General features: G+C 42.7%; 3 protein-coding genes across 12 annotated transcripts in view; 1 reads left to right on the top strand and 2 right to left on the bottom strand.

Moving 5' to 3' along the window:
- Nucleotides 1-19: 19 nt before the first annotated feature.
- On the bottom strand, nucleotides 20-3,819 carry LOC106744276 (probable ATP-dependent RNA helicase DDX11). 2 transcript variants are annotated; one of them, XM_014618914.1, is made up of 10 exons: nucleotides 3,668-3,819; nucleotides 2,836-3,587; nucleotides 2,263-2,739; nucleotides 1,620-2,173; nucleotides 1,266-1,489; nucleotides 1,010-1,189; nucleotides 833-917; nucleotides 597-727; nucleotides 280-515; nucleotides 20-109 (listed from the first exon to the last, which is right to left on the bottom strand). In XM_014618914.1, the coding sequence occupies exons 2-10, from the start codon at nucleotides 3,528-3,530 to the stop codon at nucleotides 106-108; spliced, it is 2,586 nt and encodes an 861-aa protein (XP_014474400.1). In that variant the 5' UTR covers nucleotides 3,531-3,587; nucleotides 3,668-3,819; the 3' UTR covers nucleotides 20-105. The 2 variants fall into 2 exon arrangements, with proteins under 2 accessions (XP_014474400.1, XP_014474402.1); XM_014618916.1 differs by lacking the exons at nucleotides 20-109; nucleotides 280-515; nucleotides 597-727 and having other exon boundaries at nucleotides 836-917; nucleotides 996-1,189.
- A 358-nt stretch (nucleotides 3,820-4,177) lies between these two features.
- Nucleotides 4,178-8,359, top strand: LOC106744219. Of its 2 annotated transcripts, none has more exons than XM_014618791.1 (8): nucleotides 4,178-4,737; nucleotides 4,817-5,051; nucleotides 5,155-5,252; nucleotides 5,348-5,539; nucleotides 5,655-5,782; nucleotides 5,878-6,082; nucleotides 6,339-6,613; nucleotides 6,689-8,359. In XM_014618791.1, exons 1-8 carry the CDS (start codon nucleotides 4,498-4,500, stop codon nucleotides 6,879-6,881), a joined length of 1,566 nt encoding a protein of 521 aa, XP_014474277.1. In that variant the 5' UTR covers nucleotides 4,178-4,497; the 3' UTR covers nucleotides 6,882-8,359. The 2 variants fall into 2 exon arrangements, with proteins under 2 accessions (XP_014474277.1, XP_014474276.1); XM_014618790.1 differs by having other exon boundaries at nucleotides 4,814-5,051.
- A 1,454-nt stretch (nucleotides 8,360-9,813) lies between these two features.
- Nucleotides 9,814-13,703, bottom strand: part of LOC106744215 — a 43,139-nt gene continuing 39,249 nt past the window's right edge. For 4 of the 8 annotated variants that reach the window (XM_014618779.1, XM_014618781.1, XM_014618780.1 and 1 more), the window contains one exon: nucleotides 9,814-12,928. In XM_014618779.1, coding sequence (XP_014474265.1) covers nucleotides 12,625-12,928 — 304 coding nt within the window. In that variant the 3' untranslated portion in view covers nucleotides 9,814-12,624. The remainder of the gene's footprint in view (nucleotides 12,929-13,703) is intronic. The other 4 variants (XM_014618783.1, XM_014618784.1, XM_014618786.1 and 1 more) reach the window with 3 other exon arrangements.

Below are 13,703 nucleotides of genomic sequence, written 5' to 3'. Positions count from 1 at the left end.
TATATATATATATTTCAAGTTGTTCAAAAAACATCAGATCCGCATCAGAGAGAGAGAGAGAGAGAGATGTAGGGAATAATACGAGGCATATATGTATATATTGTATTACCTGCAATATTAACAAGAAGTGGTGAATATATTTCAAGTAAAAACATAGTTTATTCGATTTGATTTTATTACGAAGTATTTCGCAAGTTTACTGGGCATTTGGGTTGCATAATAATTGATTAATCTCTTAGAATAACGTAGCAATGCAATTATTCCGCGGGTCGAACTTACTTAGGTTTCTTCGCTGCAAAAAACCTCGCCATGCTACTGATTACAGATCCAAATGACTCGTTGATCATCACGGAACGTTGAATCCACCGCGGTAGCACTTTGATTTTATGGCAGTAACGTTTGTCCAACAGTACGACCGTCGAATAGTCATTTATGTGACGTACAGACCGGCCGATGCACTGATTCACTGCTTTCATACAAGAATTCTCGTAAAACCTACTCCCAGCGTCTGGTTTCTAAACGGAAAAGTCCGAACAATTCAAACAGAGATACGATAAATTTCATAATAATTTCCATGCTCACCAGACCATACGCACCACGTTCTCGTTTAAGTATTTCATCTTTTCTTGCAATTCTAGTGACTTAATGTTGGGATACGGCAAGCCGACGACTATGACACATCGACCCAATTCGTCGGAGAAATTTAAACCTTCGCTCAATTTGCCGCCTAAAGAAATATCATAAATTAATTGGTGAAATCGTCAATTTATCATTATCCGCGAAGAAGCAATACAGACACCATATCAACAATATTGATGTACAATTTATTTACCAACTACACTGAACAACAATGATCCGTTGCGCGGAGATTGCGGATTCTTGATGGAGTGTGCGTATTGATCCAATATTACACTCACCTATGCAATACAACATGGATTATGCAATATATTCATAGAGCATAAGTCGTTAATCATCATTATCCCGATTAGACGTACAGTGAACTAAATACCTGCGATGCTAACTTCGGTTCACGATAGATACACTTCTTCACAGAAATTTTCGACAGGACGCCGGATTTATCCAAATGCTTAAACACCGCATCCTCAAACTTGTAAGACGGAAAGAACACCACGACTCCGGCTGGCACGATGTTGCATAAATTTAACAGAGTTCTGCCCAATTCATCCAGCTGAAACAAAGTAACAATTTGAGCCTATCCTTTAATTAAACACGTGATACAATGAGAGAACGGAAGAGGCTATCACCAATTTTGTATCTTGACGATTATGAAAGCTGAATTCGAGTTCGACCCCAGTGGGGCCGCGCATCACGACGTTGGATATAATATTCTCTTTGGGAATCACGTGATCGCAGGAAAACGTCGTTATTCTATCCGTCGTGGCACCTGCCATCAGGAATAGCTGATCTATGAACTCAGACATCGGCTCCATTGTGCCACCGGCTAGTACCACCGACCTGGCGTCTTTCACTGTTATTTTGGCAAGAAATTTCAACGTATCGAACACAAAATCAAGATAAACATATAAATGAAAATGAGAAGGGCCTGAAGATTATTATTTACGCTGAAACGTATATTACATATTAATCGATAAGCATACCAATATCATGAAAATGCGCCGCAGGATTTAGCAGTAAAAATTTTACAATCCCTTGTCCAATAGTCGCACCAGGTAAAACGTATATTCTGCCGTCCAAGCAGCTGCTCTTCAGGGATTCCAAGAAGCTTAGAATCGCCATCAAGGGACTGCTCGTTACTTCTTCACCGGTGTTTGTCGTACCCGCGATACTGCCAGCTTCTTGAGACGGTGTATCCTTATTTTTGATCGAATTCAGAAATTCCGTTATTCCAGACTTCGTTGTCTTCTGTTCACCGATTTTCACATTGTTACCGTATTGCTCGACAAACCCTTGCAGTTTATGTACGAGTTTCGAAGCCTTGACGAATTCCAGCAGCTTGAATATATTGACCGTATCAATCTCCGTGAATAGCTCGAACTCTTCTATTTTGTATAATTTGGGTACTATCGACTTGTCGACCTCGTCGTTAGGATGAGACTTCGTTGTCGCTCCGAAGAGAATGAGAAACTTCTTCAGACAGAAGCTCAGCTGATTTAAGTACAGCACACTCTTAGCCGAGAACAGAGAATCGAACCTGTAATTACATCAATCTCATAACCAACATTGAACGGTTATTGACGTTCATTTAATGATTTAACAGTGCTGTTTCTGAAAGTAAAGTACTTTTTCTGATATTGGGACAGCTGACTGTAGCAATGGAGTAAATTTCTCCCTGTGATGACAGAACTGTGCATTCCTTCGATGGCGTCCAGTAAATTGTGGGCCTCATCTATGATCAATATATTTTCTTTCAAGTCTATCCCTAAACTGACCCTGGTGTTCTTGTGTAGAATGGAGTTGTATGGGACCAATATCAATTGTCCATTCTTTACGGACTTCCTCGAGCCATAATACGGGCAAGTATTTGACTCTTGGCCTTTACGCACAATTTCCTCGACATCTTGAACGGTTGTCAGCACTCCAGCCATCAGCAATTTCTGATCACCTGGTACGAAGGGACAGCCATTCGTAGTTTTTGATCTCTTCAGATCTTTCTCCTTTTTAACGGTAGTCTTCCTCCTTTGCAACTGAAGGCAGGTCTCATTGATCAGATTTATATGCTTCAATTTCCTGACGCTTTTGTTGATGCAGTAGTTCTGCCTAGGAAGAGATAAAAGTACATTAATAACAAAGAGCAGAATGATATAACCACGTGGTATACATGCAGCATGAACGTAAGGTTAAATGCAAAGATACCTTGATGACAATGGTACCACAGAAATATCTTCAGAATAGGGAGATCTCTGCAACTCGTGCACAAATTGTGTCAGTTGCGAGTGCGTTCTGGAACAAAAAAAGATCTTGGTATTCTTAAATAACGGTTCCTCCTTATCCTCTTCCTCGGAGCTTCCCTCAGAATCTGACAATGGATCTTCCAGGATAAGATCCTTCTCTGTATCGCTAACATCCGAGCCTACTTCTTCAGCTTTACCTTGGTCCGCTGGTTTCTTCTGCAAACTTCCGAATTGCTGTCTCACTCTCTGCGCTGTTTTAGTCTTCGCAGCTTTAGATTCAATCATTCTCTTGAACTTTTCTTTCTCACCCTCAAACTCGAGGATTCCGTTTAATTTAGCTTGGAACGTCTGCTTCTCAGCATTCAGCTGTATCAGCTCTGTCTGTGCTGAGAACCAATCGTCAGTTGGTCTCTCGCAATTCTTGATTTTACCGTCAATCACCGCAATTGCGGAAGTTAATTCCCGCTTCTCGGACTTCTCATGATCGACCAGCCATTTCAGGGCACCGCAGATGAGAGATAAGGACTTCCCGGTGCCAGTCGGACTTTCGAAGAGACCTAATCCTCCACTTTCCAAACAATTGTAGAGCTCTTTCATGAACTGCTTCTGAATCTCATACGGTGGGAAAGGGAATGGAAATTCTTGCGGAGGTTCCATCGTTGAAGCCGCCTCTTGAAACGTCGGATCACAAGTTCATTCTGCTTACGCACAAATCTAGATCGTCAAGTTATTTTCACGATTAACATAAAACTGAACCTTTGCAGATTGAAATCATACCTTCAATCGACACGTACCGTTGCGATAACGAGCCGTCAACTCGTTGTTTCTCGTAAACTGTAACTTACTTTCTGTATTTTTGTTATTCAGAATTCGCAACGTACCGTAGAGTTTCCCGCTTTTCCCAGTGCCGCCATCATTACAGCGAGAAAACAAGAACAGGACTCAACGGCAGGAGAAGCGGACAGCAACTACTAGAAAAGACCGCCAATCATTCGCGTCGAGTCCGTCGGATGCGTCGATTGGCTAGAAAGTTCCTAGGATGCCTGGAGAAAAGCTGCGTTCACGGAAACACACATCGTCACTGAGAGTGACGTTTATTGACCAATCAGGACGGAGAAGCAATATTTCTTTTTCACAATTAGTCAATTAAATTCCACTCTACCCTCGATGTGGCGTTTCCGAACGCAATCAAGAGGACCTTAGGAAGTCTCTATTCGATAGCCAATCGGCATGCTCGGCAATGTTTCTCTACGACAAACGAGAGGGCGCTCTAACGACACTGCCGGCACTGGTCTTCATTTCAAAGGAAAACACGCACCTGTGCTGTTGATCTTACTTGCACGTATTAAATCAGTAGACTATAGTTTTGCGAGTGCGCGACAATGAAATACAATTTGCGTTACATTGCAAACTCCGATCTCACCTAGTCTTCTTTCTGATCGTTTTCCGTTTTTACAATTGAAATTTCACCGAGCGAGTTCGTGCGTTTCTCGCTCTTTTGACACTTCATTATTTCCACCACGATGTAAGGTGATGGTGAAACTTCACCGGAGCGCTCACCTGTAGAAAACAAACAACACGGCAGAGTTTATTCACCGTAACGGCGCGGGAAGGGTGATAAATCATGAAAGAGATGCTGACGAATCAAACCACTGCTGGATACAGTAATTCCTTCGTCAACAACAACAACAATAGAGATGCAGGCAGCAGTATTACAAACGACAACAACTCGAGGAGATACGCTATGGTCAGCACCGAGTGGATCTCCGCTATCGGTGAAGAACTGGGTATACATCCATTGCCGGATCCTCTGTTGAAGAGGCTAGCCGAGGATGCTTCCTATCGCCTGAGAGAAGTCCTACACGTAAGAATACAATCGAATCTTGTCTGATACTTCAATGTTTACACGATGCTCACAGTGCTGATCGTTTTGCCTTCAGAAGTGTGTTACGAGACTGAGGCATAGTAAAAAAAGACGACTCACATCTACAGACGTAAATGCTGTGATTACTAGCTTGTGCGATGCAGATCCGGTTCTTGGCGCGCCAGAACTCATGCCGGAATATCACACAGAGGCGAAGGTGTACGTGCCTAACGAATCCATCGTCAGTCTCACCCATCCCAGTCAGCTGAACGAACCGTTGAATCTTTCTCAAACCAACGTGCCATTTCTGCAAGGTACTTTCTCCTTAAATCAAACACACATATATAGTATGTATCTTTCACACGCATCTTCTTAATCTGTGCATTCCCTCTAAGGTCTTGTTCTTCTCTTCCCTAGAATCCGAGATATGTGACCTGAAACTCACGGAAGCGCGTCACAATTACGCAAAACGTGCGCTGAAAACTTTATTCAACGGCTCGCATAAAACTTTCCAAGTACGTTACGACTGTGTCTTCTAATATTTCATAATTAAGCGAATACTATATTTATTTTATCTATTATCTTTGTTTTGTTTCCCATATATTTTCAGGTCTTAATTAACGATTGCGCCACGAATGTGCAATTAGGCGACGAGGGAGTCGTGGACAAATTGATGTCTATCGCCAGGTCTCTGGTGATTTCAAACAACGCGCAATACACGCGCGTTTCCACGCGGACGTGCCAGCTTATTATTGCTATCGCCAACAATAGCGAAGCTGTCTACCCGTATCATTTAAATTCGGTAGTCAATTGTGTACACGATATGATACACATGATGATGTATCATTTACATTTCCCGAATCCTCCGTCGAACATTTTTAACTGTTTCATTCTAATGAAATTACGTTGAATTACAGGTGGACAAACTGACTGAGTTATTGTTAGAACTTCTGTTGGGCCAGAGCTTCATTAATCCAAATCTGGAGGTACTCTTCAAGGAATGCGCGCTCAAGTTGATGCTTCGGTGGCCGTCTATTGCCGATAAGTAAAGAGAAATTTCACTCAGTCTCTCTAAACCGTATGTAAAGTATAAATGACTATCTGAAAGAGAGATTGATTTCTTTCAATATCTGCCGGCAGATATGTGCCCATAATGGAGAGTGTCTTGCTGAAGGACGAAAAGGAGAGCGTTGAGCTGAACAAAAAGAGGGTAATGGCCGTGGAGTTGTTGGCGAGCATCCAGCCTCTCAGATTTTTCCAGCGTAACACCGAACACGTGCTTTCTGTGCGGAAGATTTTGCATCTATACGCTACACCCAGTTCGTCTATCTGGCAACAGATAGCTGTTAGTGTCGATATGTTACGCCGCTTCATATCACGCTAGTTTAATATCGTACAGTCGGCGGATTAAAGATCGCAACACCGGTTTTCGATGAGTTTCGCGTTCCTCGTCCGATAGGAGGATTTATTTCGAAGCAATTTTCAGAATATACACTTCCTTGATACAAGATGTGCGACGAAACTCAGGCTGGAAAAATGTGCTGCAACCTTTGATCCGCCGACTGTATGTGCGCTGTCTCTGCTGATTGTCCTCGTTGCAGCTGGCCACGTGCGCCCTCGTGAAGTCGCGGAATCATTCGTTGGAGCTCGCCACTTTGATCGAGCATTACGGTGATTCGTTGTTGCCGTACCTGCCAGCGAATTACGACGGTAGCACGAGGAAGAAAGCCAGCAGGAAACCGGGCGCACTGCCCATCGTAATCAAAGGTAAAATGAAGTACGTCAAGGTGAGACCGTTGCTGCACAACAGGACGCTGTGGGACCGGCAAACCGCGTTCCCGGACTCCACTCTGAGAGGGCCGAGGCGGGAGATCAGGTGCGCGTGGCACGTCGGGGTTAATCAGCGAGGGCGCTCGCTGTCTTCTTTGTTACATTGCGAACGTAACCGTAGGTTCGCGTTCGCTGGCGGCCGTCCAGTCCCACCCAGCAACCTGAGGCGGGTCAGTTTACGAGCGAACTACCAGATTCTGAGAAACGAGCTTCAAGCCACCCTTGCTCTAGTCGCGTCGCGCAGGCTCCTCGTGGTCAAGGACAAAGAGAGGAAGCGCCACGACTTCTACAATTTAGCACACGTTTTTCTATAAGTCCACGATCGTGCTGACATAAGCGAGGGAATTTTGTAAATATCGCTATTATCTCTCATTTATCGTCCCATCTCTTCTGTACAAATGTTCGCTAATTGTAACTTGTATATACAGGATGGGCCGTTTAAAATGTTACATACTGTTTTCTCTGAAAATACGCGTCATAGCAGAAAATGGTTTAGACAAAAGTTCGAAAGGGGCGGAGAGAGATGAAGATTTTGGTCTTGGATGGACATACCGAGGTCATTTTCAAGGACTCGTGAATGTTTTATATGGAAAATTGATTTTTGTAACATCGATTCTTCTAGTCATTTTACGTGTAAATGTATTTCACTAAGATCATCGAGAAATGAATACTTTTCAAGATATTTTATAATTTATCTATGATCTCTTTTAGTATATGATATGAAATATTACTTGTAAAAGTATTCATTTTTCGAGAACTTTATCTTGAGACTTTTGCGTAGAATGACGGATAGAATAGATTGCTGGAAAAAAAAACATAGAGAAATCTAAAAAAATCGCTGCATTTTCCAAATGCATTGATGCATCAGTGTGCAATTAGTGTCATTAAACGGTTTCTCCTATTCTCTTACGTATAAAAGTATTAAAATGAGTTATCAAAAAAACGAATATTACACTAGATATTTCATATTTCTTTTTTTCTGTATTGTGATAAGAACTAGACGAAATGTAAAATATCTCGCAAAATATTCATTTTTTGGTGATTTTATCCCAATATATATTTATGACTAGAAGAATCGATATGTGTTACCAAAACCATGTGATATCATTTAAATGATTCATGATGATCCTAGCACGTCCAAGATCAAATTAATGCACTCATCTCTTCTCCCCCTTCGAACCAAACAGCCTGTAACACTTAAAATGGCCCATTCCGTATACTCTCTCGTTAAAATTCAAAATTAATATTTATCCATCGCGTCCTTCTCATCGAACTTCCGAATCACTGGTTGATAATAAGACTGTTCTTTTTAGCTGAACTAGTGTACGCACTGAAACATCGTTCTTTGACAAGATTAAGTTTTATATATATATATATATATATATATAGTTTCGCTCCAACAGAAAGTACAATCTAATTCAGCCCAAAAAAACAGACCTAATATCGCTGATCGGAATATTACAGCTTTCGAGAGACGAAAGAGCCGCATGGTGGGTGGTTCGTCTTACTCCTCCGATGCGAACGTTTGTCTGTTTCGGTCACGATGAGAGAGAATGAAATTTTATCCTACCGTAAATGTAAATAGCGCTCAGTGGAGGCAAGAATATAAAATGAGATATGAACTCGCACGTTCATCAACTACAATCTATATTGTACACACGAATTCCCCTTTTTTTAAGGCAGTCCTGGGGACCTGGTATCCGCGTACATACCGAATAATGCGAATTAGTCAAGCATATGAGATGAGTATGTACTTCGACTGGCATTCGTAATAATAAGATTTTTTTAATTTCGTAACGTCTCTTCCTCATTTCAACTCCGACACACGCTCGTCCCTCTCGACTCGGGATAACCGCGGGCATGACAGCGACTCGCTTTCCCTCATTTATTTCAAAACGCCTCACTTGTTCGCATTTAAAAAAAAACCTCACTTCTCTTACTTTCTCTTGTTACTCAACTTGTTTTTGTTTTATTTCATTAGATATATTTGAAAAACACAAAGGATTCTTTTTGCGAAGAGTTTTATTGTATCAATGAATACGCACCTAAAACTGAGATTAAAAAACCAACTTTAGCATCATGTGACTTTTTTGTCTCCCAAAATTCTAATTTCGCTCATCATTGACTTTCACTGCAAGTTCAGAATTTTCAATCTCTTAGAGGAACGGTTTAAATTTTTTTAATTTTTAACGTACAAATTATTTGGGAGATTCACTTATTTTAACGCTATTTTCTTATTTTTTCCAAAATTCAAACTCACTTTTCTCACTATTTTTGACGGTTGAACCGTTCCCATGCCTGAGCACGCACGCGTATGTTACGAGCGCGCGCACACACACACACACACATCCTCCTCTTAAATGAGATTTCTCATCGCTGGCTTGTGGATATTGTAACTGGGTGAGAATGAGAACACCGTGGAGAAATGAAATTGCTTTTATTGCGGTACTCGGGACTAGGCAGGCGAACGTACTTACGAAACGCACGACCGAACCGGATAGTAGAGCGGATGGTCGTGGCAAACGCGATTTTTGTACCGCGACTATTAACAGATATTTTTCAAGGTAATCACTCGTCGACTCGTCTAATTAATCCACTACCGTGTATACTACAGCTTAGAGTAGCTTAAACGAAGAAACAGATTACTGCACTGTGTGGATCCGTCGTATCGGACAATGAAGTAGAGTGCGTTCCGAGATTATTTCTCATCGTCGTTATCCGCGCGAGAATCCTCGAGAATAGGCGGACCTGTTATCGATTATTAGTTACGAGTTATGATCGAATGACATCCTCGGATATTCCACAGAGAATAATAATAATAAATGAGTGTAATCACTATGTTACATATGCTCTTTATTTACCATAACTTTGAATACGATGCGACAAGAATGTAGTTGTAGACTCGATCGATTTTCTTTTCATTTTCCCCATCGGAGAGACTGCTCCGATGATTAGCGTGATGATTAATATCAATAGTCGTTAATAACGATGAGACCGTCACTTAGCTTACTTCATCATCAGATCTATCAGATGTCGTGTTCGTTATTTAATAATAAGCGGATTTTCAATTCACCCAACACGACTTCGTTAATTTAATGTTCGGCTGCATCTTGCGTAGTGTAGCTCTCTGCTAAAACTAAGATTTCCCTAGTCCACATTTTATTATTATATATTTCTTAAAAAATTAACGAGATTCTCACATATCTCTCTCTCTCTCTCTCTCTTTCTCTTCCTCCCTCCCTCCCTCTCACTCTTTCCTCCTCTCTTTCTCCTTCTTTCTCTCTCTTACTCTCATTCTTTCACTTTCTCTTCGTTTCAATTTTCGCATACATCGCCGCATAAATTAGAGTATAAACAAATGAATATACAATGATCATATAACATTTAGTTTCTCCTGACGCCCGTCGCTTTTCCGCCACCACCCACTCCATGCGCGGGCGCGTGCTACACGCTTGATCGATCGACATTGTATCGCACCAGTGCGGGACAAGAGATATGTTGACGAGTGACGAACAACGATTTCGCATACGTACTTGCACGAGTTCTTCTTTGCACCGAGTAAACGCTAATACATTTATATCCGAACAGCCGGGCATCATATATCGAGGCAGATTTTGCAAAGAGTCTGCTCAACAAATTTTCGCCGGCGGCTCGCCTGTGAAAATATCGCGGGGTCTGCTGACGACGGATTAGTAACGACGGATTGGCCACGGGAGCCGAGCAATATCCACCTCAATCGAGAGACGCCATTCGATCCTCCTCGGCTCCCGCAAATCGCCGACCCGGTTACGTCAACACAGCATCACCGGGGGAATCTGATGCGGGCGCAATGACGCCGGATTTGCCGCGATATTCCCGAGCGAATCTGCTATCAATCTACTGGCTACGGCTGGCACCGTTCCTCTTCTTAGGATAGATACGTTCGTTCGCGTGGGAAATGTATTTGCGTTTATCTCACGTACGTTTACAAATCACGGATTCCCCACCCCGTCGCTTTATTATTACACGAGAGACAAGAGAAGAAGAAGAACGCAAACAGTCCCCTCGATACTCCTTTTGTACCGTAAGAATAATTATTGTCACGTCCGTATAGGACAAGAAAATATAAAATAAACCGCTAAACACACTCTCTTTCGTCTGGACGGGCTGTTTTTCTTTTTTTTTCCCCCTTCCTTTCTTCAGATTCGATCCGGACGTCGCGTGACGATTTTTCCGATCGTGTTTCCCGCTCCGACCGTTCCGCTTCCGCGCGACTCGCCGCGATGGTGTGCGTGGGAGCGCCTCGCTTTCGGAAGGCAGGAGAGTCTAAACGTCATAGAACGAATACAAAACTCTTACTAGCACCAAGCACATACCGCACGCAATAAATTAAAGTGACGTATGGAATTTACACAGTTACCCTGGCTTCGCCAATCACGCAATCCGTACGTAAAATATCCCTCCTCGTCTGCTGTCGTGAGAACGCGTATCCACGAGCCGAAGCTCGGCCGAAGTTGCAGCTCGCCCGGAATTACTCAAATGCACTCCTCGGCCTGTTTAAATAAGGATGAATAATGAACGGAAAATGCGTCCTCGCGCATCAAACGAAACGATAACTAGTCGAATTTCCGTTTCTCGGCTTCATCACAGTGGGCGACGTGAAGAACGATGACGACGAAAGAGGCAATCTCCCGCCGACGAATCCGCCGCTAACGAGCTTATATAACGTGTGTTCAAGTGAAAAAAAAAATTTGTCTCCGCGAGAGAGAAGCAGTTTCTTCAATACGTAAGTATATATACAAATTGTCGTTGGAACACAAATTGCGAAACGTTCGGACATGTTTGCGTCTAACGAAAACGGGAATAGAAACGTATACACATATATATATATGAACAGAAGATTTGAGAAAATTTTCCTCATCGAAATCTCACCGATATCATCATCATCATCATCATCATCATCATCATCATCATCCTCATCCTCCTTCCCCCCGATTGCGATCGTACGCTACGCTAAAATCAACTTTTGCACTTTTCTTATTTACAATAAATTATACTACACAAAAAATTTCTCCTCGCGCAAATAAATATCCGCAATTAAAAATTTCACTCCGACTGAGGCGCCTGGGAAGCGACCTCGACCTCCGTTCACGTTTCCGGAAGCAATTCGCCGGACAAACGAATCGCAAAGGTGACTTTTTTGCAACATATTTGCGTGTGTGTATGTGCGTGTTCCTTTCCTCTGCCTCTTGAATTTTGCGCCTGAGATCACGCCCGAGCGAGGAAATCGGCCCGGGCACACCGTTAATATCAACGATGGAGTACCACTCGCGCACCCTCGCGCGACGAATTACGTCGCCCGAAATATCCGTTCAGGAATAGACGACTTCGCGCGACGAATTCTCCGCTACGTCGCCTAAGTACATCGGCAAATCGCATCAGACGGGCGCGCAAAGCGCGCTCTGCGAGGAACTGAGCTTCCTGGTGCGCGCGCGCGCGCGCAAACTAATCGCGAGCGAACGAAAAAAACAAACAATATAGACGGAACGAGAGAGATCGTTTGTTAGGGACGTCCAAATCCGAAGTCGATCGTCGGCTCCATCCTGATCAAATGCGCGTTGCTGTGACGATCGATTCCACGAAAATCGGTAATCATTAATTAATTACAGCTTATTAAACATTCACTGGAAAAAGTGGCCGCGTTCAGCGGAAGGTTCATCCTACAACCGCGGGGGGGAAGTTTTCCGTGCTGGGATTGGATCGTTCCCGCAGATCCGAAAGAATAATCCAATCTCTGCGAAGAGAAAACGACCGATAGCTGCGAGGTTGAACGTTCTGCTGAACTTGGGCCATCGTCATAGCCGAATGTCTCTCGAAGTCGGGCAATTCACCCGCGAGCGATCCCTCCTCCTTCTCTTCCCCCTGCTCCTCCTCCTCGGAGGAGGGATTCCTCGGTTCTTCCTTCGAAGATTCGGACGTCTGGAACGTGAGAAACGTGTTTCGCTAAACACACATACGCACATACACACACACACACACACAGAGAACATAACGTAGCTGAGTTCCGCCGCCGCGTCGTTAAAGCCGCAGCTTCCTAGGCGTCGGAATAAGGGACTTGACCGTATTTCCTTCTACCTTGGCGTTGCATTGCTGCTCCGCGTCGTTCGGCTCACACGCCTTAGCGCAGTCCTTCGATTTCGTTGGCGAACCGGCCACGCTCTCCGACGAGTGCCTTCTCGTGTGCACGTTGCTGCGACGTGGGGTCTGTTCTTGACGTAGTCTTAACGTATGAGGTAAACGTTCGGTTGGCTTGCGAAGGCTCCCGGCGGAGTTAAGCTCGCAGAGCAGCGAGGGTCGCTGACGGTCCCACGAGTCACTCCAACTGCAATCGGAAGGGGGTCAGCGATGAGAAGCAGGGAAACGTGTGATTGACGAATTTCGAGTTTGAACTTGTGTAACTTGCGAATTTTCAAAAAGTAGGTGTGACACAGTAAAGGCAGATTAAAAGAGCCGAATTAAAAAAGTCGATAGAAGATGACAGGGATGGATTTGGATCTTATAATGTTTTATCATTACATCTGTCGTCTCGCAATCAAACTCACATTTCCGCCCCGAGACTGGAAATATTGCTTATTCCTTTCGTTTTTTACATCGTGTCTCGATTTAAATGACTGAATATTTTATCTGGATATTTGTGTTCCTACACGTTATATGTTGATTTTATCTAATCCAACTATAAAAATATGTTTTCCTATAACATGTTTTCTATAAAAGTAATATGTTAAAGAAATACAATCAATCTCGTATTTTTTAAAATAACAATATGAAATTTAAATTAAAAATTGTTGATAAACGAGTAATTCGAACAATAGATTAAATATGTTAATGATATAAAAAGAGACAGAGGATTTATCAAATATATCAGATAACAAATTTCTCTCTCTCTCTCTCTCTCTTTCTCTGAAACTTAAGATCTAAAAACACGATTCGATCATATTAACATTTTACTTATACAATTCTATCGGATTTTTTAAGCAGGGCGATTTCAGTACTTTTTTCCGGCGAATTTCGCAACATATTCCATGTCCAATAAGAGAATTTGGTCTTTTTTAGTCATTTTCCGAAGTTACATTTGGACACGACATGTGTTGCGAAAC

This window comes from Dinoponera quadriceps, unplaced genomic scaffold (genome assembly GCF_001313825.1).
Source record: "Dinoponera quadriceps isolate SergipeBrazil2010 unplaced genomic scaffold, ASM131382v1 scaffold707, whole genome shotgun sequence".
NCBI classification, from domain to species: domain Eukaryota; kingdom Metazoa; phylum Arthropoda; class Insecta; order Hymenoptera; family Formicidae; genus Dinoponera; species Dinoponera quadriceps.
Note: the sequence above shows the minus strand (reverse complement) of the source record. Positions and strands in the feature narration are given on the sequence as shown.

What these genes read in the sequence shown, in the direction of transcription:
- LOC106744276 (XM_014618914.1), bottom strand. Translation starts at nt 3,530, where the DNA reads ATGGAACCTCCGCAAGAATTTCCATTCCCTTTCCCACCGTATGAGATT. An exon ending in GTGGTACCATTGTCATCAAG is followed by an intron (nt 2,740 to 2,835) that starts GTATCTTTGCAT and finishes ATCTCTTCCTAG; the next exon opens with GCAGAACTACTGCATCAACA. An exon ending in ATTGTTGTTCAGTGTAGTTG is followed by an intron (nt 728 to 832) that starts GTAAATAAATTG and finishes ATATTTCTTTAG; the next exon opens with GCGGCAAATTGAGCGAAGGT.
- LOC106744219 (XM_014618790.1), top strand. Translation starts at nt 4,498, where the DNA reads ATGAAAGAGATGCTGACGAATCAAACCACTGCTGGATACAGTAATTCC. An exon ending in ACCCGTATCATTTAAATTCG is followed by an intron (nt 5,540 to 5,654) that starts GTAGTCAATTGT and finishes GTTGAATTACAG; the next exon opens with GTGGACAAACTGACTGAGTT. An exon ending in GGGCCGAGGCGGGAGATCAG is followed by an intron (nt 6,614 to 6,688) that starts GTGCGCGTGGCA and finishes ACGTAACCGTAG; the next exon opens with GTTCGCGTTCGCTGGCGGCC.